The sequence below is a fragment of the Notamacropus eugenii genome, chromosome 2 (assembly GCF_028372415.1).
Source record: "Notamacropus eugenii isolate mMacEug1 chromosome 2, mMacEug1.pri_v2, whole genome shotgun sequence".
NCBI classification, from domain to species: domain Eukaryota; kingdom Metazoa; phylum Chordata; class Mammalia; order Diprotodontia; family Macropodidae; genus Notamacropus; species Notamacropus eugenii.
In genome coordinates, this window is record NC_092873.1 from 350,478,380 (window position 1) to 350,502,430 (window position 24,051).

The 24,051-nt window shown below is 46.8% G+C and overlaps 1 protein-coding gene across 2 annotated transcripts; it reads right to left on the reverse strand.

Moving 5' to 3' along the window:
• Window positions 1-1,111: 1,111 nt before the first annotated feature.
• On the reverse strand, window positions 1,112-22,630 carry PDK2 (pyruvate dehydrogenase kinase 2). 2 transcript variants are annotated; one of them, XM_072646090.1, is made up of 11 exons: window positions 22,288-22,630; window positions 19,213-19,354; window positions 7,143-7,214; window positions 6,206-6,390; window positions 5,771-5,860; window positions 5,315-5,392; window positions 5,074-5,150; window positions 4,848-4,946; window positions 4,387-4,494; window positions 3,811-3,924; window positions 1,112-2,962 (listed from the first exon to the last, which is right to left on the reverse strand). In XM_072646090.1, the coding sequence occupies exons 1-11, from the start codon at window positions 22,403-22,405 to the stop codon at window positions 2,822-2,824; spliced, it is 1,224 nt and encodes a 407-aa protein (XP_072502191.1). In that variant the 5' UTR covers window positions 22,406-22,630; the 3' UTR covers window positions 1,112-2,821. The 2 variants fall into 2 exon arrangements, with proteins under 2 accessions (XP_072502191.1, XP_072502192.1); XM_072646091.1 differs by lacking the exon at window positions 22,288-22,630 and adding an exon at window positions 21,835-21,931.
• Between the last annotated feature and the right edge of the window lie 1,421 nt (window positions 22,631-24,051).

Below are 24,051 nucleotides of genomic sequence, written 5' to 3' on the forward strand. Positions count from 1 at the left end.
TTGTGCCCTTGTTAGGAAATGTCACAATGGCAGGACATAGGCTAAGCAATAGACATCTGCCTCACCAACCCTGTGCCCAAATGCCCAAAGCCTTCATCCAAGGACCAGGGACAATGTTATCTTTCCTCTAGGAACCAGTAGCAGGTGTGAGAAAGAAATGACTAAGAGAGAAATGGGAGACTAACCAGGACAGATCTGGAACAACAGATAGACTCCCCTTTTGGACCTGGAAATCTTCCTCCAAACAGCTGGCTGTGTCCCCTGGCTGGGCTGGGGACTGGTCTCTAAAGGGGGTATTCTCCACTTACTGCTGTGTACCCTGACACAGAAGGACCTCAGTTCCTGCTCTGCTGTTCTCGTCCCTCCTTTGGTTAAAGGAGTGGTGAGAGGAAGCGAGCAAGAACCGCATTTGAATTCTCCCCCTACTGTGTAACCTTGGGCAAATCACCAAACACTCTGAGTCTTAATTTGTTAAAATTGCTGGTGGGGAGGGGGGGTGAGTAGAATTGGATGATTTCCAATATTCCCTTCTCCTAAATATTCCTATTTGGGTGGCCACTGTAGGTAAGAAACACAACAAACTAGACTGTTTGGGAAAGCCTCACTTCAAGCCTAAGTGATTCTGCTCATGAGATAGAATGGTACTGTGGAGAAACATCAGATTTAGTCGGAGGGCCTGGGTTCAAATAACAGCTCTATTACTTAGTGTGTGACCTGGGGAAGACTTTTCCCCCTAGAGGCCTCAGTTTCCTTATTCATTAAATGAGGTGTTTGGATTAGATATTCCCTAAAAGTCCTTTCAACTTGGACAATTCTCCAGTTCCGTATAGGTAACGAAGGCTGTTGTGCACACTCAAGACAGCATACTAGAACTGTCTTTCAAAGGTTAGGCCATTGGTATTGTGTAAGTGATGCATATGACCTAGATATTGGATCTGTTAGACTATCTTAGACTATCCCATGTGTCTTTCAGGGAGTTAGGGGTGTGATATGTTGTGCCTGTTACAGGATTTCGTGAGATGTGGGTGAGTGGGAGGGCTTGGTCTAGAGGCACTGTCCCCATCCCTCTCCACTGCCTCCCACCACCACTAGTAAGTGACCAAACTGGAAATTTCATTGAATCTCCTTTTTACCAGGCATCGCTAGGAGGTACATACAATTTTAACCTCTCATGTGCAGGACAGCTGAGAGGGAGGGGGTAAAGCCGCCTCAGGGATACAAAACTAGATATGTACATACAGTTCGGGGGGAGCAAGCCACACCAAGCACAAGGGTGGTTTGGGGAGGAAGAAGAGGGCAGGGATCACAGAAGGGGAGTCCAAGGGACTGCAGCTGCTCAGGCAGGATGGGTACAAGTGCTAGAGAGCCTGGACCAAGGAGGGAGAGAAAAACACTGCTTAGGGAGAGGGGCTGATGTACTCTGGGAAGGCTGGTACTTGAGGGTGTCCTTAGACTCTTTCAAAAGGAGTCTTCCCACTAGACCAACATCTGCTCCAATGTCCCTGGGGTGAAGGGACTCACCCATCCACTCACATTTCTGTCTTTATCAACCCCAGGGAAGTTGGAAGCCTGATAGGTCCATCAGCATAGTGGATGCCATAGTGGCCAGAGCCTCTCTGCTCCACTTCTCCTTGCTGGTGTCCTTTCTTTTCTTTGGCCCCAGCCTCCCCCAGGCCTTTCCTAACACTGATAAGAGCCCAACCCCTGGGAAGAGAGAGGAAGAGGAAGAGAGAGAGAGAGACAGAGAGAGAGAGAGAGAGAGAGACAGACAGACAGACAGAGAGACAGAGAGAGAGAGAGAGAGACAGAGAGAGAGAGAGAGAGAGAGAGAGAGTCTGTGTGTGTCTGTGTGTGTGTCTGTGTGTCTATGTGCCTATGTGTCTGTGCGTGCATGCGTAATGGCTCAAAGGAGAAGGAAAAGGAAAGCTGAGGGGTCCAGATGGAAGACCTACAGAAATTGGATGAGTGGCAAGGCACCCAGAATACTGCCCCACTCCCCAGGTTGAGAAGCGACAGATTTTGTCTTCGGTGGGGTTACCACCTTTGAATTACCATTGGGACACCCCCCCATGGAAGATATGCTAGAGACCTTAAGGGAGTTACCAAGGGGAAGACAGATCTGGGGGCCACTGTGGTGAGACCTTCACTGCCAGTGGGGCATCAAGGAGAATCCACACCTCTTACTTGGGGTGACAGAGGGGTAAGAGGAAGGTCACCAGGGACACCACTCCAGGGGTCTCTATGGTGACGGAGATTGGCACCTAGAGGCCACTGAAGTGAAAGAATCATCCCAGTTGCCAAGGAAAAAAATATATCATCAAGGAGACCCTCTTCCCTTGGAGTAGTGGAGGGGGCGGGGAGAAGTCACTAGGTAGATCACTCTAGGGGTCTACCCAGGAGTCTCTATTGAGACAAAGATTGGCACCTGGGGGCCACTGTAGTGAAGGCACCACTACAATTGCCATAGAAACAGTCAGGTTATCAGGGGGGGGCTCTTCCCTGCCCCTCCCTGCAACTTGAGATAGTTAGGGTAGAGGGGAAGATCTAAAAGGATGAATCTCCCAGGGGTCTTAATAGAAACAGAAATTGGCACCTGGGGGCCGGTATAGTAAAGGGCATCACCATAATTTCCATGGAAACAGAGACAGGTCAACAGGGCGACATACCCCCAACCCCTTAGGGTTGTGGATATAGGGGGAAGGTCAACAGGGTGACCAGTCCCTAAAGAGATCCATCTGTCCTCATGGTCATCACTGCAAAGCCAGGAGGGGACTTGCCAGCAATGGGAACCCTCCAAAGGCCTCCTCCACTGGCAGCCTATCTAGCTGACTCGGTAGGTGGATGTGTTCTTGGGTTCTGTACTGGGCACACACCAGTCGCCTGCCTCCTGGATAGTCTGGTAATGACGCCATGCTGATTTGTTGTAGACGGGCAGGCGTTCCACAGAATCTGTTGATAGGGCCTGTTGGGAAGAGGAAGCTGTCAGTACCACCTCCTGCCCATACCCACCACACTCCAAGCATGCTCACAAATAGTGTGATAGAGGGGCCCAGGTCATAGAAGGTCGGCCCCCAGTGGCTCTCCTCCCAAGAGCTGCCACCAGTACTATAAAATCACAGGTAATTATTACTGGAAACTAGGGCTGTTCTGGACTGTCAGCTCATTCCCCATACAGGCAGTGTCTTTGTCCAAAACAAAAAGGCAGAGGAACTGATCTTGGTGCCAGGGATAGCAGGAGGAATTGCAGAAAGGTCATATCAGGTATCCCTGGCCTCACTTCTCCAGGCTCTCTGGTAATCTATGATTCTTTGCCAAGCAGAGCTGACTCAGGCCTTCACTGGATGGGTGGAGTACCCTGGTCTCAACACACCAGCCCTGGAAATTCTCTCAAAGCTCCCCAGAGCTGGGCCATAGGGCGAAGGCATAACAGGGAGTTCTTGCTTGGCTCATTGTTCAACAGGGAAGGATACAGCAGGGCAGCAGGTACAAAGGATGTCAGGCAATTAACACATGCTAGGTCAGCTCCTGTCAAATCCTTTCACAATATTAACCTTAGGTCTCTGAGACCCAAAAGTATATGAGATGACCCTGCCATAGTATCTTGGAAGCAGGAAACCAGCCGCCCTCCTCCTTTCTTCCCACGTTCACAAGACAGTGACTTAGTCTCAGGCCCCAGGGGTAAGATGCTAAGGGGTAAGGTGAGATCCTCCCCAGAGACAGAGAAAGCAACAGGTTCCTCCTTGTTCCATTTTAACACCAGTCAGTTATGTCATAGGAGAGCAGGAGGAATTGAGGAAAAGAATAACTCACCTTTAGATAGATGACAGCATCAGTCCCAAAGCCCTCCATGGAGAACAGCTGCAGGTCACCCTGAAAATACTTGGCATAAAGGCGGGATATGGGGAGTCCATAGCCAAAACCAGCCTGCACGGAATAAGGCACTTGGTTACTCCATAGAACAGAGATCTGGGGACAGCAAGAGAGATTGTAGAGGGAGGAATGCTAGGAGGGAAATGGATAGATAGAGAATGGATAGAGAAAGCTAGAGAAGGACAAGAACAGTCACCTAGAGGTAGACATGGATGAGTAAGTTTGGCTGAGGAAGAGATTGAGTCATAGTGGAGGAGGAGGAAAACAAAGAGAGTGAGAGAATATGGATGTGTAAAAATGTCGATACCAAGAGTTGAAGAGAGAGAATAACAGAGAAAATGAATGACAGAGAGACAGAGGACAAGTCAAAACGAGCTTTGAAGGGGCAAAGTCAAAAAGACCAGAGGGAAGGGGGACATACAAAGAGAGAGAGGCCCATGCATGAGCCTGGGAGCTGGTGAAAGGGGGGGTTCATTGGGGAGGTGGGAAGGAGGGTGTACTAGGTGTCCATCTCACCAAAGGAGTCCCTGATGAGCCTGGCTGAGGGGTGGGAGCTGTTGAGTACATGTAGCTGAAGAGCCTCTCAATCTTTCGCAAAGGAACGCCCCCGCCCCGGTCACTCATCTACGTGAGACAAGACATGTTAGCTGCTCCTCCCTCACCCAGGTGAGAGCACCTTAATTCCACCCACCCTAACTCCCAATCTCTCCAAATATTCTTGTCCCCCAATCCTTCTTCCACCTTCAATCCTTCCTCCCCTCAATATCTACCCCAAGCCCAAGTCCAGGAAGAGTCTTAGGGGTAGAATAAATTGCCTCAAAATCATGTTCATGAGAGGGAGCTCTAGACCCAAGGTATCCTTTGTACTCAATACTTAACATTCAGAGAACTGTCAATCCTTACTCCATCTCTAACCGCCCATCCCCATCCCCTCCCAACTCCAAGCCTTCCAGCCCCTAGGGTCAAAAGTCACATACTTTGATAGACAGATCTTCCTCACCCAAGGCCACCATCACCTTGATAGGTGGGAGTGTGAGGCTGGACTCATGACTCTCCACAGTTGCCCGCATGGCATTCTGGGAAGAGAGGGGAAATGTTAGGGAGCCCAACTGGGCTCTTCTGTTCCTCAGATCCCTTCTCTGCTAGCAGACCCACTCTCTTTCTCCCATGCTACCCCCTCCTCCCCTCGAAGAGCTTCCTCACCTTGAAGAGCTCAAAGAGCATGTGGTAGAGATGGGAGGGGACGTAGACCATATGGATGGGCTGTTTGGAGTTGGAGGCTAGAGTGAGGCAGAGTTCAAAAGTCAAGGAGTTGCTAAGAGGTCACCACACTCAGTGCCCCACTCCAGTCTCTTATCCCCTTCCCATCCAACTTCTTTCTTAACCTGTTCTGCCCTTCCACTCCCAAGAGAATTTCCCAAGGACTGTCCCACCTCAAGCTCACCATTGATCTCTTGAATCTCCAAGCTGGGAGAAGCCATATAATATTTGTCACATAGGAGTTTGGCCATATCATAGGCATCTGGAGGAAAGAAAGGAAAGTTCCAACACACACACACACACACACACACACACACACACACACACACACACACACACACACACACACATCTTAGCAAAGAACCTGACACAGTTTTCACCTGCCTGCAGAGCTCAGGTGAAAGCCTTTCTTTGCCAACTGGGTGGCGCCAACAGTTGCCACCCTTGGCTGAAATTTCTCCTCAAGTCTCTCACTTAGGAGACATGAAGTTCCCTACTCTCTCTCTCCTCCCCTGAGAGGGGACAGTGGGGGAGCAGTATCTTTCTTATTGTAAAAGTTATGGGGTCGCTGCTGGTCCCCTCAGGGCCTGGAAGAGTCAGAGACCTCCCCATATGGCACACCCACTTGCCCCATACACACCTTTCACCACCTCAGAGACATCACAGTTGGGATCAATGCTGCCAATATGTTTGGGGTGGGCAGGGTTTGTACTACCATCAAAGATCAATGCTGAGGGAGAAAGACGATGTATGTTATCCTGTTGGGTTCCTGCCAGCTCCTCTTACCTAGAGATCCTTCTCCAAGCTCTTCTCATCTGCCACCCCTCCCCACTTTCATGCCGGGCTCCCCCCTCCACGTCAGCTCCTCTGGATCCTCTGCCCTCCCCCCCAGCTTCTCTGTCCTCTCTGACCCCTCACAGTTCCTCTTACCTGACCCCCCCCATCTCCTCTAACCCCTCTGACTTCCCCAGCTTCTCTCATCTGACACCCCCCCCAACTCCTCTCATCCCTCTGACTCAGCAGTTCTGTCCTTCCTCTCAGTCCCCCCCTTTCCCTTGTTCTCCCTGGTTCTCACTATGCTGGTTGATGAGCATTCGGATGGAGATACGGCTGAGATAGAATCGGTCCAGGAAGTACTGGATGTTCTGGTTGGAGACAGGGTCATCACCATAGGCCTCCTTGTACTCCAGCACACCCTGGGCCATGGTTGGCACCACATCATTGTGCCGGTTACGGATTGTGACCAAGGCATCTGTGAACCTAGGGAGGGTGGGGGAAGTTGTTTTTCTCTTCCCCAAATCTCCTCCCCATCTCGTGCCCCCGCCCCCCACCAGAGTTCTCCTCATTGAAGTCTCCTGCCTCTTCTTCCACCCTGTCATTAAAGAAGATGCGCCACCATCTGCTCTGTCACAGTACCTAAGGACCATGGAGTCTTTCCGTCAGACTTAAGCTGAAACTGCATTAAAACATGGCCCCTTGAGAATGGGGACTGTCTTCCTTTTATATTAGCACCCCCAGCACTTTGCACATAGCAAGTGCTTAAAATGCTTTTCCATTCATTCCAGTCACCTCAGCCCTTTTCAGAGCTTCAGGCCTTGAGGCCTGACATGCCCTCCTCACATCTCCACTCCCAGCACCAAAGAACTCAGTTCCCTTCATCCCTTCTCCATCCCCCTACAATAAAGGCCCTAGTATGGAGGGCAACAGTTCTGTCTAGCTGGAGAGTTGGCCTTTGTTTCTGTCTGTATCTAATCTCTCCCTGTTAGACCAGAAGATTGAGGAGGACAGGGACTGTGACATCCTCTAATAGGTATGGAGAACCTGTGGCCTTGAGGTCCCAACCCTGTCTAGCACATTGGAAGCTATAACAAAGCAGCAACTATCTCCTCTCCTTGTCCTGGATCAGGCCCCAGTCCTTAGCACAGAGTTCTGCCCCTGCAGAGCACTTGGTCCAGGGAAATAATTAATGAGTGACCCAACTGTACTCATCCACAGAGATCTCAATTACTTACTGTCCCAGGGTTCGATGGTCCTCAGGGTCTTTGTCCAGGAACTCCATGATGTCCAGAAGACTTTGGACATACCTTTAGGCAGAGGTGGGGGCAGGAGGAAAGAAAGGAAGAAGAACTAGAATGTGTTTGAACGGTTTCTATCTGGCCAAATCAAACTTCCTACTACCTACTCCAAAACTTAACCCTTGGAGGAAACCTTCCCAGATTAACTAATGTGACCAATCCATTACCCTGGGCTTCCTTATGCTCAGGGATCTCACCTCTATTGCATCATCATGTTGAATTTGCTGTGTAGTTTTATTAAATTTTCATTTTCATTGTCATGTATGTATGTGGGGGTAGGGGTAGGAAGGGGTATCTGTGTATATTTGTGTGTGCATCCTGAATCCTCCTGACTCCACAATAAGTTGTCCAAAGGTCATAGGATCAAAGATTTAGAGTTAGAAAGGAACTAAGAAGTTATGGAGTCCAGGCTTTTATAGATGAGAAAACCAAGGAACAGGAAGTTAAGCGACTTGCCCAGAGTCATACAGTTGGTATCTGAGGTAAATTTAAACTCAAGTCTATCTGATTCCAGATCCAACACCCCATCTTCTACTTCACTCTGCTTCAAGTCACTTTCTATATCTTTTCAATCTCCCACAGCCTTTTATCACTGAATCACAGAATGTCAGGTCTAGAAAAGGGATTTTAGAGATCATCTAGTCTTGTTCAGTTGTGTCTGATTCTTCGTGACCCCCTTTTGGGTTTTCTTGGCAAAGATACTGGAGTGGTTTGCCATTTCTTTCTCCAGCCCATTTTACAGACGAGGAAATTAAGGCAAAGAGGACTAAGTGACTTGTCCAAAGTCACAAAGCCAGTAAATATCTAAGGCCAGATTTGAACTCAGGAAGATAAGTCTTCCAGACACCAGGCCTGACACTACCGAGCTACCTGTAACTCATCTAGATTTTTAAACCAGGGTCCATGAGCTCTTTTAAAAAAAATATTCTGATACCTATGTTTATGTAATTGGCTTCCTTTGTAATCTGCACATTTAAAAACATTCTTTTGAGCTGGTGTCCATAGGCTTTACCGGACTGTCCAACAGGCCTGTGAAACAAAAAATATCAAGAACCTCTGATCTAGTTCAACAGAGGAGAAAGGGAAAGTCACATGTTCAAGTTCACATAGACTTGGTGCCAGAGCCTAGTCTAGAATCCAGATGTCCAGACCCTAAGTCCTTCGACCTTTGAACACCGGACAGCTCTAACAGTATATGTAACTAACCATCCTCTGGTGAGCTTTCCCTCAGGAGCTAAATGGCTTAATTAGCTCTGGAGAAATGAATTTCAAACAGGATGGAGAGAGACGATTGGGACTGAAACTGGAAGAAGTCATTCCAAATGACCAAGTATGACCAAGTATCTATTGATACCTAAGCAAAGAAGTAGGAGGTTGGGGCAAAGAAATGTTAAGAAGTGGGAGCCTGGATCTTTGGCAGATCTTTGGTCCTTGTAACTCATCCCTCTTCCCAATTTCCCCATTTTCATTAAGGACAACACTTATCAACCCAGGCCAGCAACCTCATCATTGCCAAGTCTGAGCACACAGTAGGTCCTTAATAAATGTTTACTGACTGACTTAATATTACTTGCATTCATTCATTCCTTTCTCTGCATTCACAAAGCCTCTAGCCTTCAGGCCTTTATCACTTCTCACCTGGACTACACTGGTTTCTCTGTTTCCATCTCTCCTCTTTAATCTTCCCAACATAAAACTCCCAGACTCATACTCCTAAAACAGATCTGACTGACCATGTCACTCCTCTCCTCAAAATTCAGGAACTCCCTATGAAAATATAAAATCCTCAGCATTACACATAAATGCCTTCACAATCTGGCTATCATCTCTCTTCCCATTTCTATTACAGGCTATTCTCTTTTAGGCACTCGATTTCACTCAAACTAGGCTGTCAACAGTTCTTCTCTATGTGATAGTCATCTCCCCGTTTCAGGTTTTTGTCCAGGTGATCCTCCACATCTGGAATGCATTTTTCCTCTTTACCTTTGCCTCATAAAATCGCCAGCTCATTTACTCCTTCCAGTTCTTTCTTCTCATTCCCCCCTTCCCCAGTTGTTAGTGCTTCTAAATCTTTTGAAATTGCTTGTATATGCTTTGCATTTATACATCAGTGTATAGGTGTAGCATCCCCCAGATGAATGCAAATTCCTATATGTATTTCTACTTGTCACTGTTTCCCCAGCACCTTCCATCAAAGAGCCTTCCTTGCACACAGTAGGAATTTAAAATAAATATTAGTTGAATTGATAGTAAATGCTTGTTGAGTTGAATTTTGTTTAACTGGAGCCTGATCTGAGCTCAGAAAAGTCCCCCAGCATCAGCCCTGACTCCTTCTCCTTCCACTCCTGCAGTCTATCAGAAGCAGCCTAATCACCTCTTTCCCATGCCCTCAAACATCTCTCTTCTGTTTTGTTAGTGCAGAACAAGATCAGACCCTTTGAGAAAGGGGTTGGAAGATGGGGAGAAGGTCCCATGGCAATTCAATACATTTATTAAGCACCTACTGTATGTAGAGCTTGAAGTTAAGAACTGAGGAAGATACAGTGCTGAAATAAGACTCTTTCCTCATGGAGCTTAAGGTCCGGTAAAGGCATTTGATACATAAAGTAACAACTGCAACATGAAGTAATACATGAAAAGTGCATAATAGAGGGGCCTAGAGTTATGTGAAGGCCAAGAGGGGAAAAGGTCATTACTGACTGAATGGAACAAGGAAACTAATTCCTTGAAAAGGTGGAATCTGAGCTGAGCTATAAAGACTAGGTAGGATTTCAATGGGGGGGGAGGGAAGAGGAAGAAGAAAGTATTCCAGGTCAACAAAATACCATGAATAAAGGGCAAGAGTCAGGCAAATACACGGTAGAGATTCTGGGACACTGAGTCATCCACTTTTGCTGAAGCACAGATTATGTAGAGCTGTTGAAAGCTGGAAAGGTAAAATAATGCTAGAGACTGGATAGCTTGGATATTCCCAAGCTAACTGGGGCCTGCTGAGTGGTGAGTAGACTTAGTACCAATAAGGCCTCCCAGTCAATCCCAAAAGACCTTAGGGATACCCTTCTTTATATCCCTGTTGGACATCCTTTAAGGGAGTGTGGCCAGATGACAGAAAGGAAAGTTGGAGGTTTACAAGTGGGACAGGGGATTAAGAGTCTCAGGTCTCTCTTTCAAAGGAGATACACAGCCTAGAGGGTTTGGATGAGGAAGTAATCAAAAGGGAAGGGGGTGGCATCATTTTTGAGGTCTGAGGCAAGAAATCCCAGAGATGAGTCTCTTCATGCATGAATGGTTTGGAAGGAAGAAGGCTGGGTGAATTGAAGCAGAGGGCAGGAAGCTGTGCCAAGAGGCAGATGGGTATACCCTGCCTGTTTATTCTAAGGGGCTCGTGGATGGGATCAGAGTTCAAACTGCTGGGAGAAGGGGCTTTCTTTGTCCAGCTCAGAGGAAGATAGCTTGGTCTGCTTTTACCAATTCATCTCCAAGGCCTCACTGTCTCAGGGAGGTAGAACATCTGGTCACATGTGCATCAAAATGGGGCAAGGGCAACTGTTTTGGGAAAAACTGTTTGGGGTGGCAACTTGGACTATAAAAGTGATGGGGCCCACCCTCTCTTTCCCTTTACTGACAGGTCAGGGAACTTGGGGGAAGGGTGCTTGGGGAGAAGGCAGTACTTAGGGCAGAGAAGGTGGTGCCAGGCTTGGGAATCAGGACAGGTGGGTTCTCATTCCTTTCTTCCCACTCTCCAAGAGGGAAAAAACTAGAAATCTCTGGGGGAAAGATATTTTTTTCTTTCTGCTCTGCTTGTCAACAGCACTCAAGTGCCATCCTCAGAACTTTGCCCAACAGCATGGCACCCTGGTTCTTCCATTCTGCTGAGGAGAGCTTTGTGATATCCCTGTCCTTGCCCCAGTCCTGTGGTTGGAACAACACATGAAAGCATAGTTTGGAATTCTCCGTGGTCTTCAACTTGCTGCTTTTTAGAGTAGAAAAAGAAAATGTCAGAGCTGGGAGAGGCCTAGAAGAGACCATTTAGTGCAAAAGAGAAGGAAAGTGAGATTGGCCCAAAGGAAGTTAATGGCAAAGCCACGTTTAGAACTCAGATCTCCTGACCTTGAATCCATGGCATAAGAGGATCAGGTGAAGGGATTGGGGATGTTTAGGTTGGAAAAGACTCAAAGCTGACGCGTGACAGCTGTAGTCCAGGATCTGAGGGCTGTCACAGGATTAGACCGGTTCTGTTTGACCCCGGAGGGTAGAATCAGGAACCGTGGATGGAAATTGCAGGGACTGATTTAAGCTTGGTGTCTGGAAAAATTTTTCCTAATAATTAGGGCTTATGTAAAAGTGGAATGGGCTGCCCCAAGGGAGGGTGGGTTCCCTTCATTAGAAATCTCTAAGCAGACCCTGGCTGACCACTTGTCAAGTATCTTAGAGTTGAAATTTTTCAGGTAAAGAAGGGGTCAGTCAGGTAGCTGCTGAGATCCCTCCCAACTTCCAAATTCTATGATTCTGTGACCTGGACATCTCTGACTGTTCTGTCATTTCTGGGATCAATGCCTAAAGTCATCCCAATCCCCTACCTCAACACCTCCTACCAACCTTGAAACCTCTGCCCAGGAATTAAAAAAAAAATTGGTCATAGTTGCTTCCTCCAGAAAGTGATCCAGGATCACATCTATATGACTGCCACTCCACTCTGCCAATGTTTTCAAGTTTATTCATTTCCTCCAATATTAGACTGTTATATCAGTTTCCCAGTCAGTTGCTGTGCCAGGGCCCTGGGGTACCCTCTAAAGATCTCCTTGGTATGTCTCCAAGGGCTAGGTTTCTTGTGGACAAATTCTGACCAGGAGAATGAGGAGCCTGATGAGCACAGTAAAGAGAGGGATGTCTCCATGTTGCTCTGAATAGATATATCAGCTAGGAATGTGGCTGAATACAAGAACATGGCTGGATAAAGTGACTGATGTGTGACCAAAAACCATATGGAAATAGTATTCAGAGCTGTGCAAGGGAAGAAGTTGTGTGTCCTCCATTAACTGTAGACTCTCTAAGGGACTACGTTTCTCTTATCAGATAGGGGAAAGAGGGAGCGGGTGCTGCCTGAGGATGATGTTGGATTTACAGTCGGGACTTAGGTTGGAATCCCAGACCTCTCACTTAATACCATAAACAGTTCCCTTAGCCTCTCTGGGCCTATTTCTTCATCAGTAATATGAGGAGGTTGAATAAGAACCTCTACAGTCTCTTCTAGTTCTCAATTTAGTATCTTCTGATCTATGAGAAAGACTGTCTTTTCCATTAGATTAGGGGCTACCTAAGGACAGAAACTGTGCCTTCCCTATCAGGCTAGGGGCTCTCCCAAAGCAACAAGCATCCTATCTCTGCTCAGTAATGCACTAAGTTTGAGACCCTGGAAGAAGTAAGAAAGTGAAAGAAACGGTGATAATTTCAATCTCGCCCTCCTCCTGATGACACTAACTAAGGAATCCATCTGGGAAAGGGGTAGTAACTCACAGTCTGTTGATTTTATTCCATTTATCTTTTTATTTCCTATAGACATATTTCTCCTGGTTCTATGAGATTACAGATATTTTACATCCAACCACACTGTATATAAATTAGCTTCTATAAAGTTAATTCTATTTTCCTACTGATCAACTATTATAGAGAAAATGGGATCTTGTGGTAAAAGGATCCCAATGCATGGGGTTGGCTGAAAGATTATAGTGAGGAAAGGGCTAGGTATGATGGATATCTTAGGTTGGCTGCGAGGTGACTCAGTAGATAGAGTGCTGAACCTGAAGTCAGGAAGACTTAAGTTCAAATCCGGTCTCATATACTCACTAGCTGTTTGACCCTGGGCAAGTCACTTAACCCTGTTGACCTCAGTTTTCTCATCTGTAAATGAGTTGGAGAAAGAAATGACAAATCACTCCAGTATCTTTGCCAAGAAAAGCCCAAATGCAGTCCCAGAGAGTCAGACAAGACTGAAAAAGACTGTACAACCACACCTGCTGAGAGATACAGTCTCCGAGAAGCAGTTTCTCTTTGCAACATTGACTCCAGATTCTGATTCTGCAACCTCTCCTCTATCCCAGCCCCAATTCCACCCTCACCTTACATAGTAATATCTGTACATATGTTTCTCTTTCTCTATCACTATATCTACCTATACGTGTATACATGTATATACGTACAAATACACATTTACACACGTATATGTACATATACACACAAATGTACTTTCTTTATCATATTTGTATTCCCAGCACTGAATACAGCATCTGGCACATAGTAGGCGCTTAATAAATTATGTCTATTGACTGGTTAACTGACAACCATATATAATATACACACATGCATACACATACATATATGATGTGTATTTTAATCCCTCACATATATATTTGTATTCATACCCACTTTGCCACATTACCTTTATGTGTGTGTGTGTGTGTATGTATGTATATATGTGAGTATGTGTATGTAAGTATACATACACACATATACATAGAGCAAGGAGACACTAGGTTCAAGTCCAGCTTCTGACTTGTGGTAACTATATAATCATAAACAATACGCTAAACACCTCAGTCTGTCAGTCCATTAGTTACACACGCGCACACACAGAGCTGGGTCATGTGATTACTACTGGGTCTGTAGAGGGTGTTGTCTTCATCCTGAAAATTCGTTAAATCTGGGTACTGATGTTATGCAAAGCAAACTGATTCCCTGCTTTATTCATAGCATTTGTCATTTTCTTTACACTTAGTTTACTTAGGCTCAGAAAAAGCATGTAAATTGTTTTGTAAATCTTAAAGCTCTCACCTTTTCCTCCTCCTCCTCCTCCTCTCTCTCTCTCTCTCTCTCTCTCTCTCTCTCTCTCTCTCTCTCTCTCTCTCTCTCTCTCTCTCTCTCTCTCTCTCTCTCTTCTCTGTCTGTCTGTCTGTCTCCCTTCCTCCCCTCCCCCCATCCTTCTATGTTAGCAGCTATAATTATTAATTCCGGCTGAGAATGGCTCTGAGAATTAGATGCCAATGCTATAAATGTGACATTACATTTCTTCAACACTGTATGGTTTCCAGACTTTTTAATGCCTGACTCATCAGATTCATAGGATAACAGGCATCTTGCAAGGCTACCTTATCCATCCCCACCTCCACTCAGATCACCCCCAAGTAAGTCCTGTCAGCCAGAAGAGTACCCCACATTTTTCTTTTCTTTTTTTTGGAGGGGGGAGGTGAGGCAATCAGGGTTAAGTAACTTGCCCAAGGTCACACAGCTAGTAAATGTCAAGTGTCTGAGGCTGGATCTGAACTCAGGTCCTCCTGACTCTAGGACCAGTGATACATTTTTCATAACAGTCATCAGAGCAGGAGATACCCTAATCTCTCAGTCAGCCCTTCCTGTCACAAAGTCCTTTTTAACCTTCTTCCTTTCTGAGTTACTCCTTCCTGTTGCAGCTTTCCTTCCTTCCCTCCTGCGATGCGGGTCTCTTCTTCTATAGAGGCCCCCTGCAGGGTCCCGGCGATGCTTCTCCAGTCAACCCTCACAGGAGTGTTGGGGGAAACAGGGCTTTTTGTAAACCCCAAAGTGCTATGTAAATGTGAGGTACTGTTATTACCACTGAACTGAAACCAAACTAAATCACCTTGTTGATGAAATGCCTTCTCAACTAATTTCAGCCCCTCCAACGAGGCTTATCCCTGCTTTAGGGGATTAAATATCAATACTTCAAGGTCTCAGATTTACTGATACAGGTATTCTTTCCACTGAACAGATCACCAAGGGAGAAGGTTTAAAGAGCTGATGATGGACTTTGTGCATTTAATTGGGCTGATCTTTGGAAGACACAGAATCTGTAGAAAAGTCCACACATGGAACCTGGCCAGTTCATCAAATCTTGTTCTCCTCTCATATACCTTTTAGAATCCACTGATGTATCCTCACTACATCACCACAAGGAGGTTTGGGGAATGAAATGAACAAGGAGATAATAACACTAGCTCGTGTTTCTCTAACACACTAAAGGTTACCTGGTGCTTTCTTTACAATACCCCTGAGAGAATGAGGCAGCAAACAAATGCATTATTATCCCTATTTTATACCCCAGGAAGGAAAGAAGGAGGAGTAAAGGATTAAGTGACTCATCCAAGGTAACACAGCTAGGAATAGCTGAATCAGAACATAAATCTAATCTAAGAACAAATCCAGTGCTTCTGGACTGGATCCTTATGGATCACATTGGGATGCTGGTAACCTGGGCCAAATCAAATTTTCCAGCCACCAATAACACACATATATCATTTTTTCAGTACAGTAATCTACATATAGCTTAAGGGTAGGGAAGAGTTACATTCAGCTCAGCTCTTTTTGCCGGTCCAAAGAACATGGTGTCCAGGGAGGAGGTTGGGAGGATGGGGAGGTCAATCAAAGCAGGTCTTGTCCTGGAGCCAACAAGCCAGTGGGAGATAAAGCATGATCAGTTAGCTGGACAGAAGGAGGAGGAGGAGGACGGGGAGGAACAGATGGTGTCATCTCCTGCCTCCTTTCTAACCCTCACTCCTGCGTATTCATTCCCTACATGTTTCTTGTGGAGGTAAAACAGCAAATACTGGGCTTTGTGATCTAGGAAGAGAGTTTTGGAGTCAAGGTTAATCCAGCTGAATTATAATCAAGTTCTGACATCCTGCTAATCAAGACAGAAGGCTTTCCTTTTCCCTAGAAGGTGAGATGAGAGGTATAGGCAAAGGAGATGTATGGGTGACCAAGGTCTCTATCCTTACTAAGGCAAAAGCCAAGCTCCTTCTCTATAGGTCAGTTCAAGACACCCCTGCCTCTGTTATCCCAGGGTTTTAGTTCTCAAAGGTCCCTACAGTGATAATTCCCCAACCATGTACTCCTAATACTCAGGAAATTCTTCCTAGGGCCTGTTCTGAGTCCTCTGGCGTACCTCATCCCTTCACTGCCTATTCATCCTGGTCAGCCCCTCAATACTCCCCTCTCCTTTACTGCTCCTTTTCAGCTCCCCTATGTTTCCTCAAGAGAATGTCTAGCATCAGGGAGATGGAGGGACCCCATTACCAATATGCTTTTCTATTGCCCAGACTAATTCTCTATTAGTTGAAGTCAGTTTTTCCCAAGTATGTGTTCTGCTCCATATTGGGTAAGGATTCTGGAAGAAAATGTCCATGGTCACCATTATTTTTCCCTATACAATATTAAAAGACAGGCAATACGGTAGAGTGGATGGAGGGTTAGCCTTGAAGGACATGGGTTCAACTTCTGCCTTTGACACATCCTGGCTATGAGGAACTTTCAGTGCTTAAGGCAACTCTTTTTTTAAAAAAATATTCTATTTTATTAATTAATTTGTTTGTTTTTAATTTTCAACATTTACTTCTATAAGATTTTGAGTTCTAAATTTTCTTCCCTTCCTTCTGTTCCTCCCTCCCCAAGATGGCATGCAGTCTGATATAGGCTACATACATTCATATTAAACATAAGAAGAATTAGAACCCAAAGGAAAAGCCATGAGAAAGAAGAAAACAAAAAAAGAGAGAAAACAGTGAGCTTTCATCTGCATTCAGACTCTATAGTTCTTTCTCTGAATGTAGATAGCATTTTCCATCATGAGTCTTTTTAAGGCAACTCTTTAAGATTATAAGTGACAGAATGGTGAAGAGCATTTCCACACCTGGAGATCTCCATCCCAATGGGGACCCACTGAACAGAATGGAGCCACCATGGCCACATTCAAAAAAAATGCTAAATAGGAAATTACATATGCACGAAATGACTTTTTGTATGGGTCAATTTGGGATACAAATATGGATTTATGAACATGAAAGTAATAGCAAGATCCAATCTTGGTCCCTGAGAGGAACTGAGAAAGGGCACCACTTCTTCTGATGAAGAGATGGCAGCTGACAGACAGGTACGGAGTATGACCTGAGCTCAGTCTGCTTTACTAAAAGGAAGGCTTATGAGGTAGGGGTAGGGAGGTAGGGGAAAAATGTGAGGGAAATACAATATTTGAAAATGATTGCAAGGTAAAATCAAAAGGTATTGATAAAACTTATTTTAAAACTAAAGATGGGCTTAATCCCTTTTATTTTGCTCCAAAATCTCCTCCCCTCCCTTATGCTAGGAAACATTCCCCAGTAATTGGCCTTAGGGACCAGCATTCATGCATTCCATTAATGTATTTCTAGGGCAGAAGTGCTGCCTGGTCATATAATTTTAGGTTATGATGGATCACAGGAGTTAGATATAGAAGTTGGAGGCCAGTAGATGGTGCAACAGATAGAGTGCTGGGCCTGGAGTTAGGAAGACTTCAGCTCAAATCTGCCCTCAGATACTTACTAGTTGTGTGATCTTAGGCAAGTCACTTAACCTCTGGTCTGCCTCAGTTTGCTCATCTATAAAACGAAGATCATAATCTTGCCTATCTCCCAGGTTGCTGTGATGATCACAGTGCTTATCTGCATGGTGCTAGCACAGTCCCTGACACACTTAGACAACAAACTTATTAAACATTTGTAGATATCGACAGTCCAGTAAGAGAAAGATTTGATCAAAGCTACTCAGGAAGCAGGGCCCAGATTTGAATCTGGTCCTTGGGTTCCTAAATCCAGGGTTCTTCTCTCCACTATATTCTTTTGCCCTGATTAGCACTGTCAGTAAATAGAAGGGTTAGTTGAAGGGGCTCCCTCCCAGGAATAGAATTCAACCAAAAGGAAACCTTTGCACTGAAAACGATAGTTAACTCACCTTGACAAAAATAACAAACTAAATGGAAGAACAAACAGAAAATTGGCATCACTGTTATTGCTTTACTATTATAAACAAAAATGGCAAACAGAACCTGAGAATGTCAGACCAGGACAGAGCCTTAAGGGCCAATTCAGACTCATTTCCCTCATTTCAAGATAACAAAATTCTGGCCCAGGGAGTGCAATCAACTTGTCCAAGGCCACACAGCTGAGTTCGTGAGATGGACACAGCTCTAGAGCTGGAAGGGCTCTTAGTCCAACCCCATTCATTTTACAGATGGGGAAACTGAGGCACAAAGGAAGGGGACTTGTCAGACAGAGGTCATGGAAGTTGTGGGGAGCAATACCAGACCCTTTGACTTCAGACCCAGAGTTCCTTCTATCAGGCTTACAGAAGCAGAACTAGATGCCAAATCTTTCAATGCCCAGTTTAAATTACTAGGGTTTAGATCAGACAGGGCCAGTTAATAAGTTAACCTTGTTTGTTTTTCACCAAATCAGCCAGAGTATTCTAATTCTCTAAAGTTAGCCAATTAATTAATACTGACACTAGCCTGGCTGGGGGGTTTGGTTGTGAAATAAATGATTTACCATTCAAAGCCTGGGTTCAAATCAAAGAGGGTTTTTTTCTATATCATGTTATTTCTAGGAGGACCTTGTTTGCCCCCATGGGATGAGATACACTGGATGATCTATGGATACATACCTTATCCTCTCAGAGTCTCATTTATCCCCATTCCTCCCAGAGTAGCTGGAAGAACTTGGATTCCATCATTGTGGATAAGGAAGGTGCACTCGCACTTTCTCTCTCTCTCTCTCTCTCTCTCTCTCTCTCTCTCTCTCTCTCTCTCTCTCTCTCTCTCTCTCTCTCTCTCTCTCTCTCTCTCTCCCCCTCCCTCCTGCTCTGTTTCTCTCCTTTTCTCTCTCTCCCTCTCTCTGTTTCTCTCCCACCCTCTCTCTGTCTCTCCCTGTTTTTCCCTCTCTCCCTCTCTGTCTCTTTGGCCGTGTGTGTGTGTGTGTGTGTGTGTGTGTGTGTGTGTGTGTGTGTGTGTGTGTGTGTGTGTGTGTGTGTGTGTGTGTGTGTGTGTGTGTGTGTGTGTGTGTGTGTGTGTGTGTGTGTGTGTGTGTGTGTGTGTGTGTGTGTGTGTGTGTGTGTGTGTGTGTGTGTGTGTGTGTGTGTGTGTTTCTAAAAAACTGAGGGAAGGACCAGGAGAGAGAGTATGTCTTACCAACTCTGCACCAGCTGTACGGATGGAGTTCCTAGCACCCGGTCCGGAAGCAAATTGATCTCCTTCATTATATTGGCCAGCCGCACAGGCAGCTCCTGCCTCAGGAAGGTGAAGGAAGTTTTTTCACAGGCATTGCTAGAACCTGATGGAAGGAAAGAGAGGAACTGTCACCAGGGAAGCTTAGCTCAGGGTCTGCCAGGACTGATGAGCCCAGATGCTAGGGCCTGAAATGAACTTCTATTTGTCCTTCCTGGAGTCCCATATGTACACATTGCTTCCCTACTAGAACAGGAGCTGCTTGAGGGCAGCGATTATTCCTTTTTTTGCCTTGTGGCCCCTACCCCCAGCACAGTACCAGGCACATAGGAAATACTTAAGAAGTGTTTGTTAAGCTACAGATTGATTGCCTGAGATGGAAGGACACTTAGAGACCATCTAATCCAGTCCCCTTATTTTACAGAGAAGGAAACTGAGAAAACCTTGGAACAGAACAGACTTCCCTCAATTCCCACAGCTAGTGGCAAAGTCTAGATTAGAGCCCAGGTCTCCTGCTTTCCAATCCAGCGTTCCTACTCTGCCCTCCCTAAACTCCACCCATCTATCCCATCTTGATAGCGACTCCCCAGCCTTACTCCAATTACATCTATTTTACTGTAACCCAGGTTCCTCCAGGCCAACAAGTTTCTTCTTTTTTCCTTCTCTACCAGGTGCTAGTAACTTGGGTAGCAGGGAATGAAATAGGGAAAAAAATTAAATGTAACAGGGTCCCAATTCCAGGGTATTGTTCCAAAGAGAGAAGGGCTTTCAGATTCTCAAGGGTCAGAGTCCTTGGGTTAGAACATTGGCTTTCCTGAACAACAGAAGCTGAGTTAAGGCAGGGAGAAATTAGAGGCAAGCCAGAGGAAGGAAACAGATTATAGGTCTGGAGTTAGACGGGCCCTCAGAGGCCATCAAATCCAACCGCCTCCCCAATTTTACAGATGAGGAAACTGAGGCCCAAGGGTGTTAAATGATGTGTATAACATCAAACAGGTTTGGGTTTCAGAGGCAGGATATGGACTCAGATCCTCTCACTGCTAAACCAGGAAGGACTCTTTCTGCTATACTACGATACTGCTCAGCTATTCCTGCTTCACTGTTTCTGCTGGAATAGATCTAAAATTTATCACTTTTGGCTTAGGTTCTCCTCCCTGCTGAGGCCAGATGTACAGTGATCACCTGCCTTAGGACCTGTCTAAGGGAGAACTGGGATCCCATCTTCCTCTGCTTTCCCTAACTCCCAGATCATCCCTCATACTTGGGGAGCATGAATCCTCAGATCTTTGGTTGAGAATGAAGTGACTAGGGATGGGCAAAGGCGATAAAGGAATGGCAGAGAGGAATCAAGACCTATGAGCAGGTGTCTAGCTGCCACAATCCCTATGGTTCTAGGTCCTTGCCAAGCGCTGTACTCTTCCTCCCCTTGCAGTGATGTAGACCATAACCAGAGCCAGGCACTATCTTTCCAACCCTACAGAGATCTAGAAGACCTCCCTCCCCACTCGCCCCGCAGCTGTCACCAAAGAAGTGCCCAACGGATAGATCCAGGCACACACAATACCCATTTCATGAGCCCAGTTAGTACAGCCTCTAACTGGCCCACCCATCATAACGGGGACTGGTACAAGGTGATCCTGATCCTAAGATGGGGGGGATACCAAGAGGTGGTTTCCTTTCCCCTCTTCTACTCTACCCCACAAGGAATCTAATGGTGTTTCTGTCCTCAGTTATAGTTCATTGCCCCTCAAAAACAGCTTGGGAGCCTTTGATATTCAAATGTCGTTGTTTAGATGGGCAGCCTTTGAAAGCAGTGGGGGTAGGGGAATGGGCCGATACCTAACCTTAGCCCCTAATACCTCTCTTCAGTTACTAATGGAAGACCTCTAACCTTTAACTCCTGTGCCCTGCCCTCTGTCCTTTATGACAGAATCCTCCTCTAAAGTCCCATATCCCAGGATTCTCTCCTGTCCTATTCATAAATCTATAGACCTCGGTTATTTTTACCCCTCAGTGTTCCTATCATTGTCTGCACAAGACCTAGGTACCCCACTACTCCATTAGAAGCAATGTCATTGACCCTCCCCTTGCCCGGCTCTCTCTGCCTATTGTCCCCATCTTTCCTCCTATCTCCTCCACCTTCCTGTTCCCTAACCCACCTTAACCTTGGATACCATGTGTGGAGACACCCCTACCCAACAAATAATCCTTTTTAATATCTGGGCCCCTCCCTAGTCTTTCTCCAACTCCTTTCCCCAGCCTCCCCCTCCCTCCCACATCTTCATTCTCCCAGAAGAAACTCCTTTGCAGCTCAGAATCCCTTCCTCTATCAACCTGGCCTGCTACCATCACCTCTCATCTCCAACTCTTTCCCAAGTCCTAATTCGCCTCTTAAACCCTTTTATTCCTAGTTCCCTACTCACAGATCCCTCATTTAACCTTGACCATCCTGTTTTCACCTTCTCCAGATTGCCCCATAAACTAGCCCTGGTCTGGAGTTCTTTACCAATAACCCTTCCTCTCCCAGCCCCCTCCTTAAACCTTGTTAGGGTGGGCTCCTACTTTCCCGGCTCCTTCTCTATTTACCCTTCTCAGACTCAAGCCCCGGGCCAGCTCCGGGTCCAGCCTTGGCATTAACTCCTCCCGGACTAGAGCCCAATTCTTTTCTTCTCACAGCCAGGAGCCCCGGCCTCTCTCTCTCTATTAACCCTTGCCAGCCTGCAGTCCTCTTGATTCTTCATTAACCCTTCCCCGACTGAAGCCCTTGACTGTCCATCAACCTTTGACTCTCCCATTAACCTTACCCAGGCTGGAACCCCTTTGACTTTCCCATTAATTTTTCTCAGGTTGGAGTCGCCTTGACTCTCCATTAACCCTTGCCAGCCTGCAGCCCCCTTCACTCTCTGTTAACCCTTGCCAGCCTGCAGCCCCCTTCACTCTCCATTAACTCTTGCCAGCCTGCAGCCCTCGCCTGCCTCCCCATCGCCTCTGCCTAGTCTGAAGCTCTCGCGACCCCTCCTCGCCCAAAGTCCTACGCACCAAAGTCCAGAAATTGCTTCATGGACAGCGGGGACGGGGAAAACTTGCTGAAGTGCTCGATGTACTTGGGCGCCCCGGCCAGGGACGCGTTCTTTAGCAGCGCCCGGACCCAACGCATGGTGGCGGTGGCAGTGGCAGTGACGGTGACAGTGGAGGTGGAGGCCCCGTTCCGGGGCCCAGAGGCGTTCAGCTCCCGCTCCCGACGCCCGGGGCCAGCCACCTCGCCTGCTCCTTCCTCCCCTCCCCTTTCAACACCGCTTTAGCGGCCTACGCTCCTCTGGCCAATCATTTCTCCCCGCCCCCGGCCGCCTCCAGTCCTCTCACACAAACAACTCTGGTCGGACCAATGAGAAGACGCCTCGGCACGTGGCTTCCCACGGCGCCCACCCTCTTAACCCTTTCTGGCCAGGGTCCCTCTCCAGTTGTGACCGAGCTCCTTCTTCGATCCCGCCCCCGAGGCTGAAGCTGTTAACCCTTCCCTTCCCGTAGCCCAACCCATAGATCCTGTCCCCTCCCCGTAGGTCGTTTAACCTTCCTAGCCTTGGGAATGGGTTACCCCGAGTCTCCCGGGAAGAGCTCTCGGGAGCCCTTTCATCCCCTGATTCCCCATGTCCCCCTCCCGGGGGTGGGACGTGGGAGGCCCCTCTCCAGCCCTGCGCTCACGCCTCCAGGCCCAAGGGAGGAGGTTTTTCAGGCTGTGACTCAGCCGCACGTTTGCAAGGAAGGAGGCCTGCAGGTGGTAGAAATTGATTCATTGGGGCTTGTTTGGCTCCCTTGGGAACTCAGGAAGATGAAAATGCCGTGCAAACACTTGGTTTTCTCGTTAAGAAAAGCGCATCCCGGGCGGGCCTTAAAACTCAACACCCCCTCTAAGCTTTTGGAGATGTCATCCCGCTCCACTTTAGGCTTTTGCTTTTGGGGGTGGTGAAGGGAATCCTTACCCCATTACATAATATGCATGCACGCACACCTACACTCCCCTCTCCCCCCCCACCCCCGCACCCCGTCTCTCCGCTATGTGTAGGTTTCTCCTTCCCCCTCCCGACGTCACTCCTCAGGGTCACCCTGACTATTTCAAGGAAAATGCAATTCGGTGCCCCCTCGTGGTCACAGGTGGTATCACGAAGTAGTATCCAAGGGGAGGGGTTGGCAGGTGCGTAGTCCCGAACGTGCCAGGCCGACCACCAGAGGTACAAGGAGGAGCATGGAAGTTTCAAGTGAAATTTCCCACAGACTCGGCCTTCACGGGGGCCTGGCCTAGAGACTAGGGGAAGATGTACAATGTATCCTTTTTATGCGTCCTCTTTCCCCCATTAGAATATAAACTTCTTCAAGAGAACCCCAGCTCAATAGATGGTGAATCTGTGAAGCCTTGTAATTCTTGCACTTGACCTTCAGGGTTGGCTCCCCCTTGCACTTTAGAGAACCCTCGGAGCACTAGAGGCCAGCAAACTACCGGAAGTTTGTTGTTATTGTTGTTTAGTTGTGTCTGACTCTTCGTAACCCCATTTGGGATTTTCTTGGCAAAGATAATGGAGTGGTTGCCATTTTCTTCTCCAGCTAATTTTACAGATAAGGAAACTGAGGGAAACAGGATTACGTGACTTGTCCAGGGTCACATAGCTGGCGTCTGAAGCTGGATTTGAAATCAGGTCTTCGGACTCTAGGCCTGGGGCTCTATCCACTGCACCCCCTAGCTAACTACCAGAAGACCTATAGTCGATTACTTGTGTAATAACTCCTTAACCTTTCTGAGCCTGTTTC

Excerpts from the sequence above, each read along its gene's own strand:
- PDK2 (XM_072646090.1), bottom strand. The coding sequence starts at position 22,405 with ATGCGTTGGGTCCGGGCGCTGCTAAAGAACGCGTCCCTGGCCGGGGCG. Across the intron at positions 6,391-7,142 it reads GACCATCGAACCCTGGGACA|GTTCACAGATGCCTTGGTCA; the intron begins GTAAGTAATTGA and ends CACCCTCCCTAG. Across the intron at positions 4,947-5,073 it reads TGCTCTTTGAGCTCTTCAAG|AATGCCATGCGGGCAACTGT; the intron begins GTGAGGAAGCTC and ends CTCTCTTCCCAG.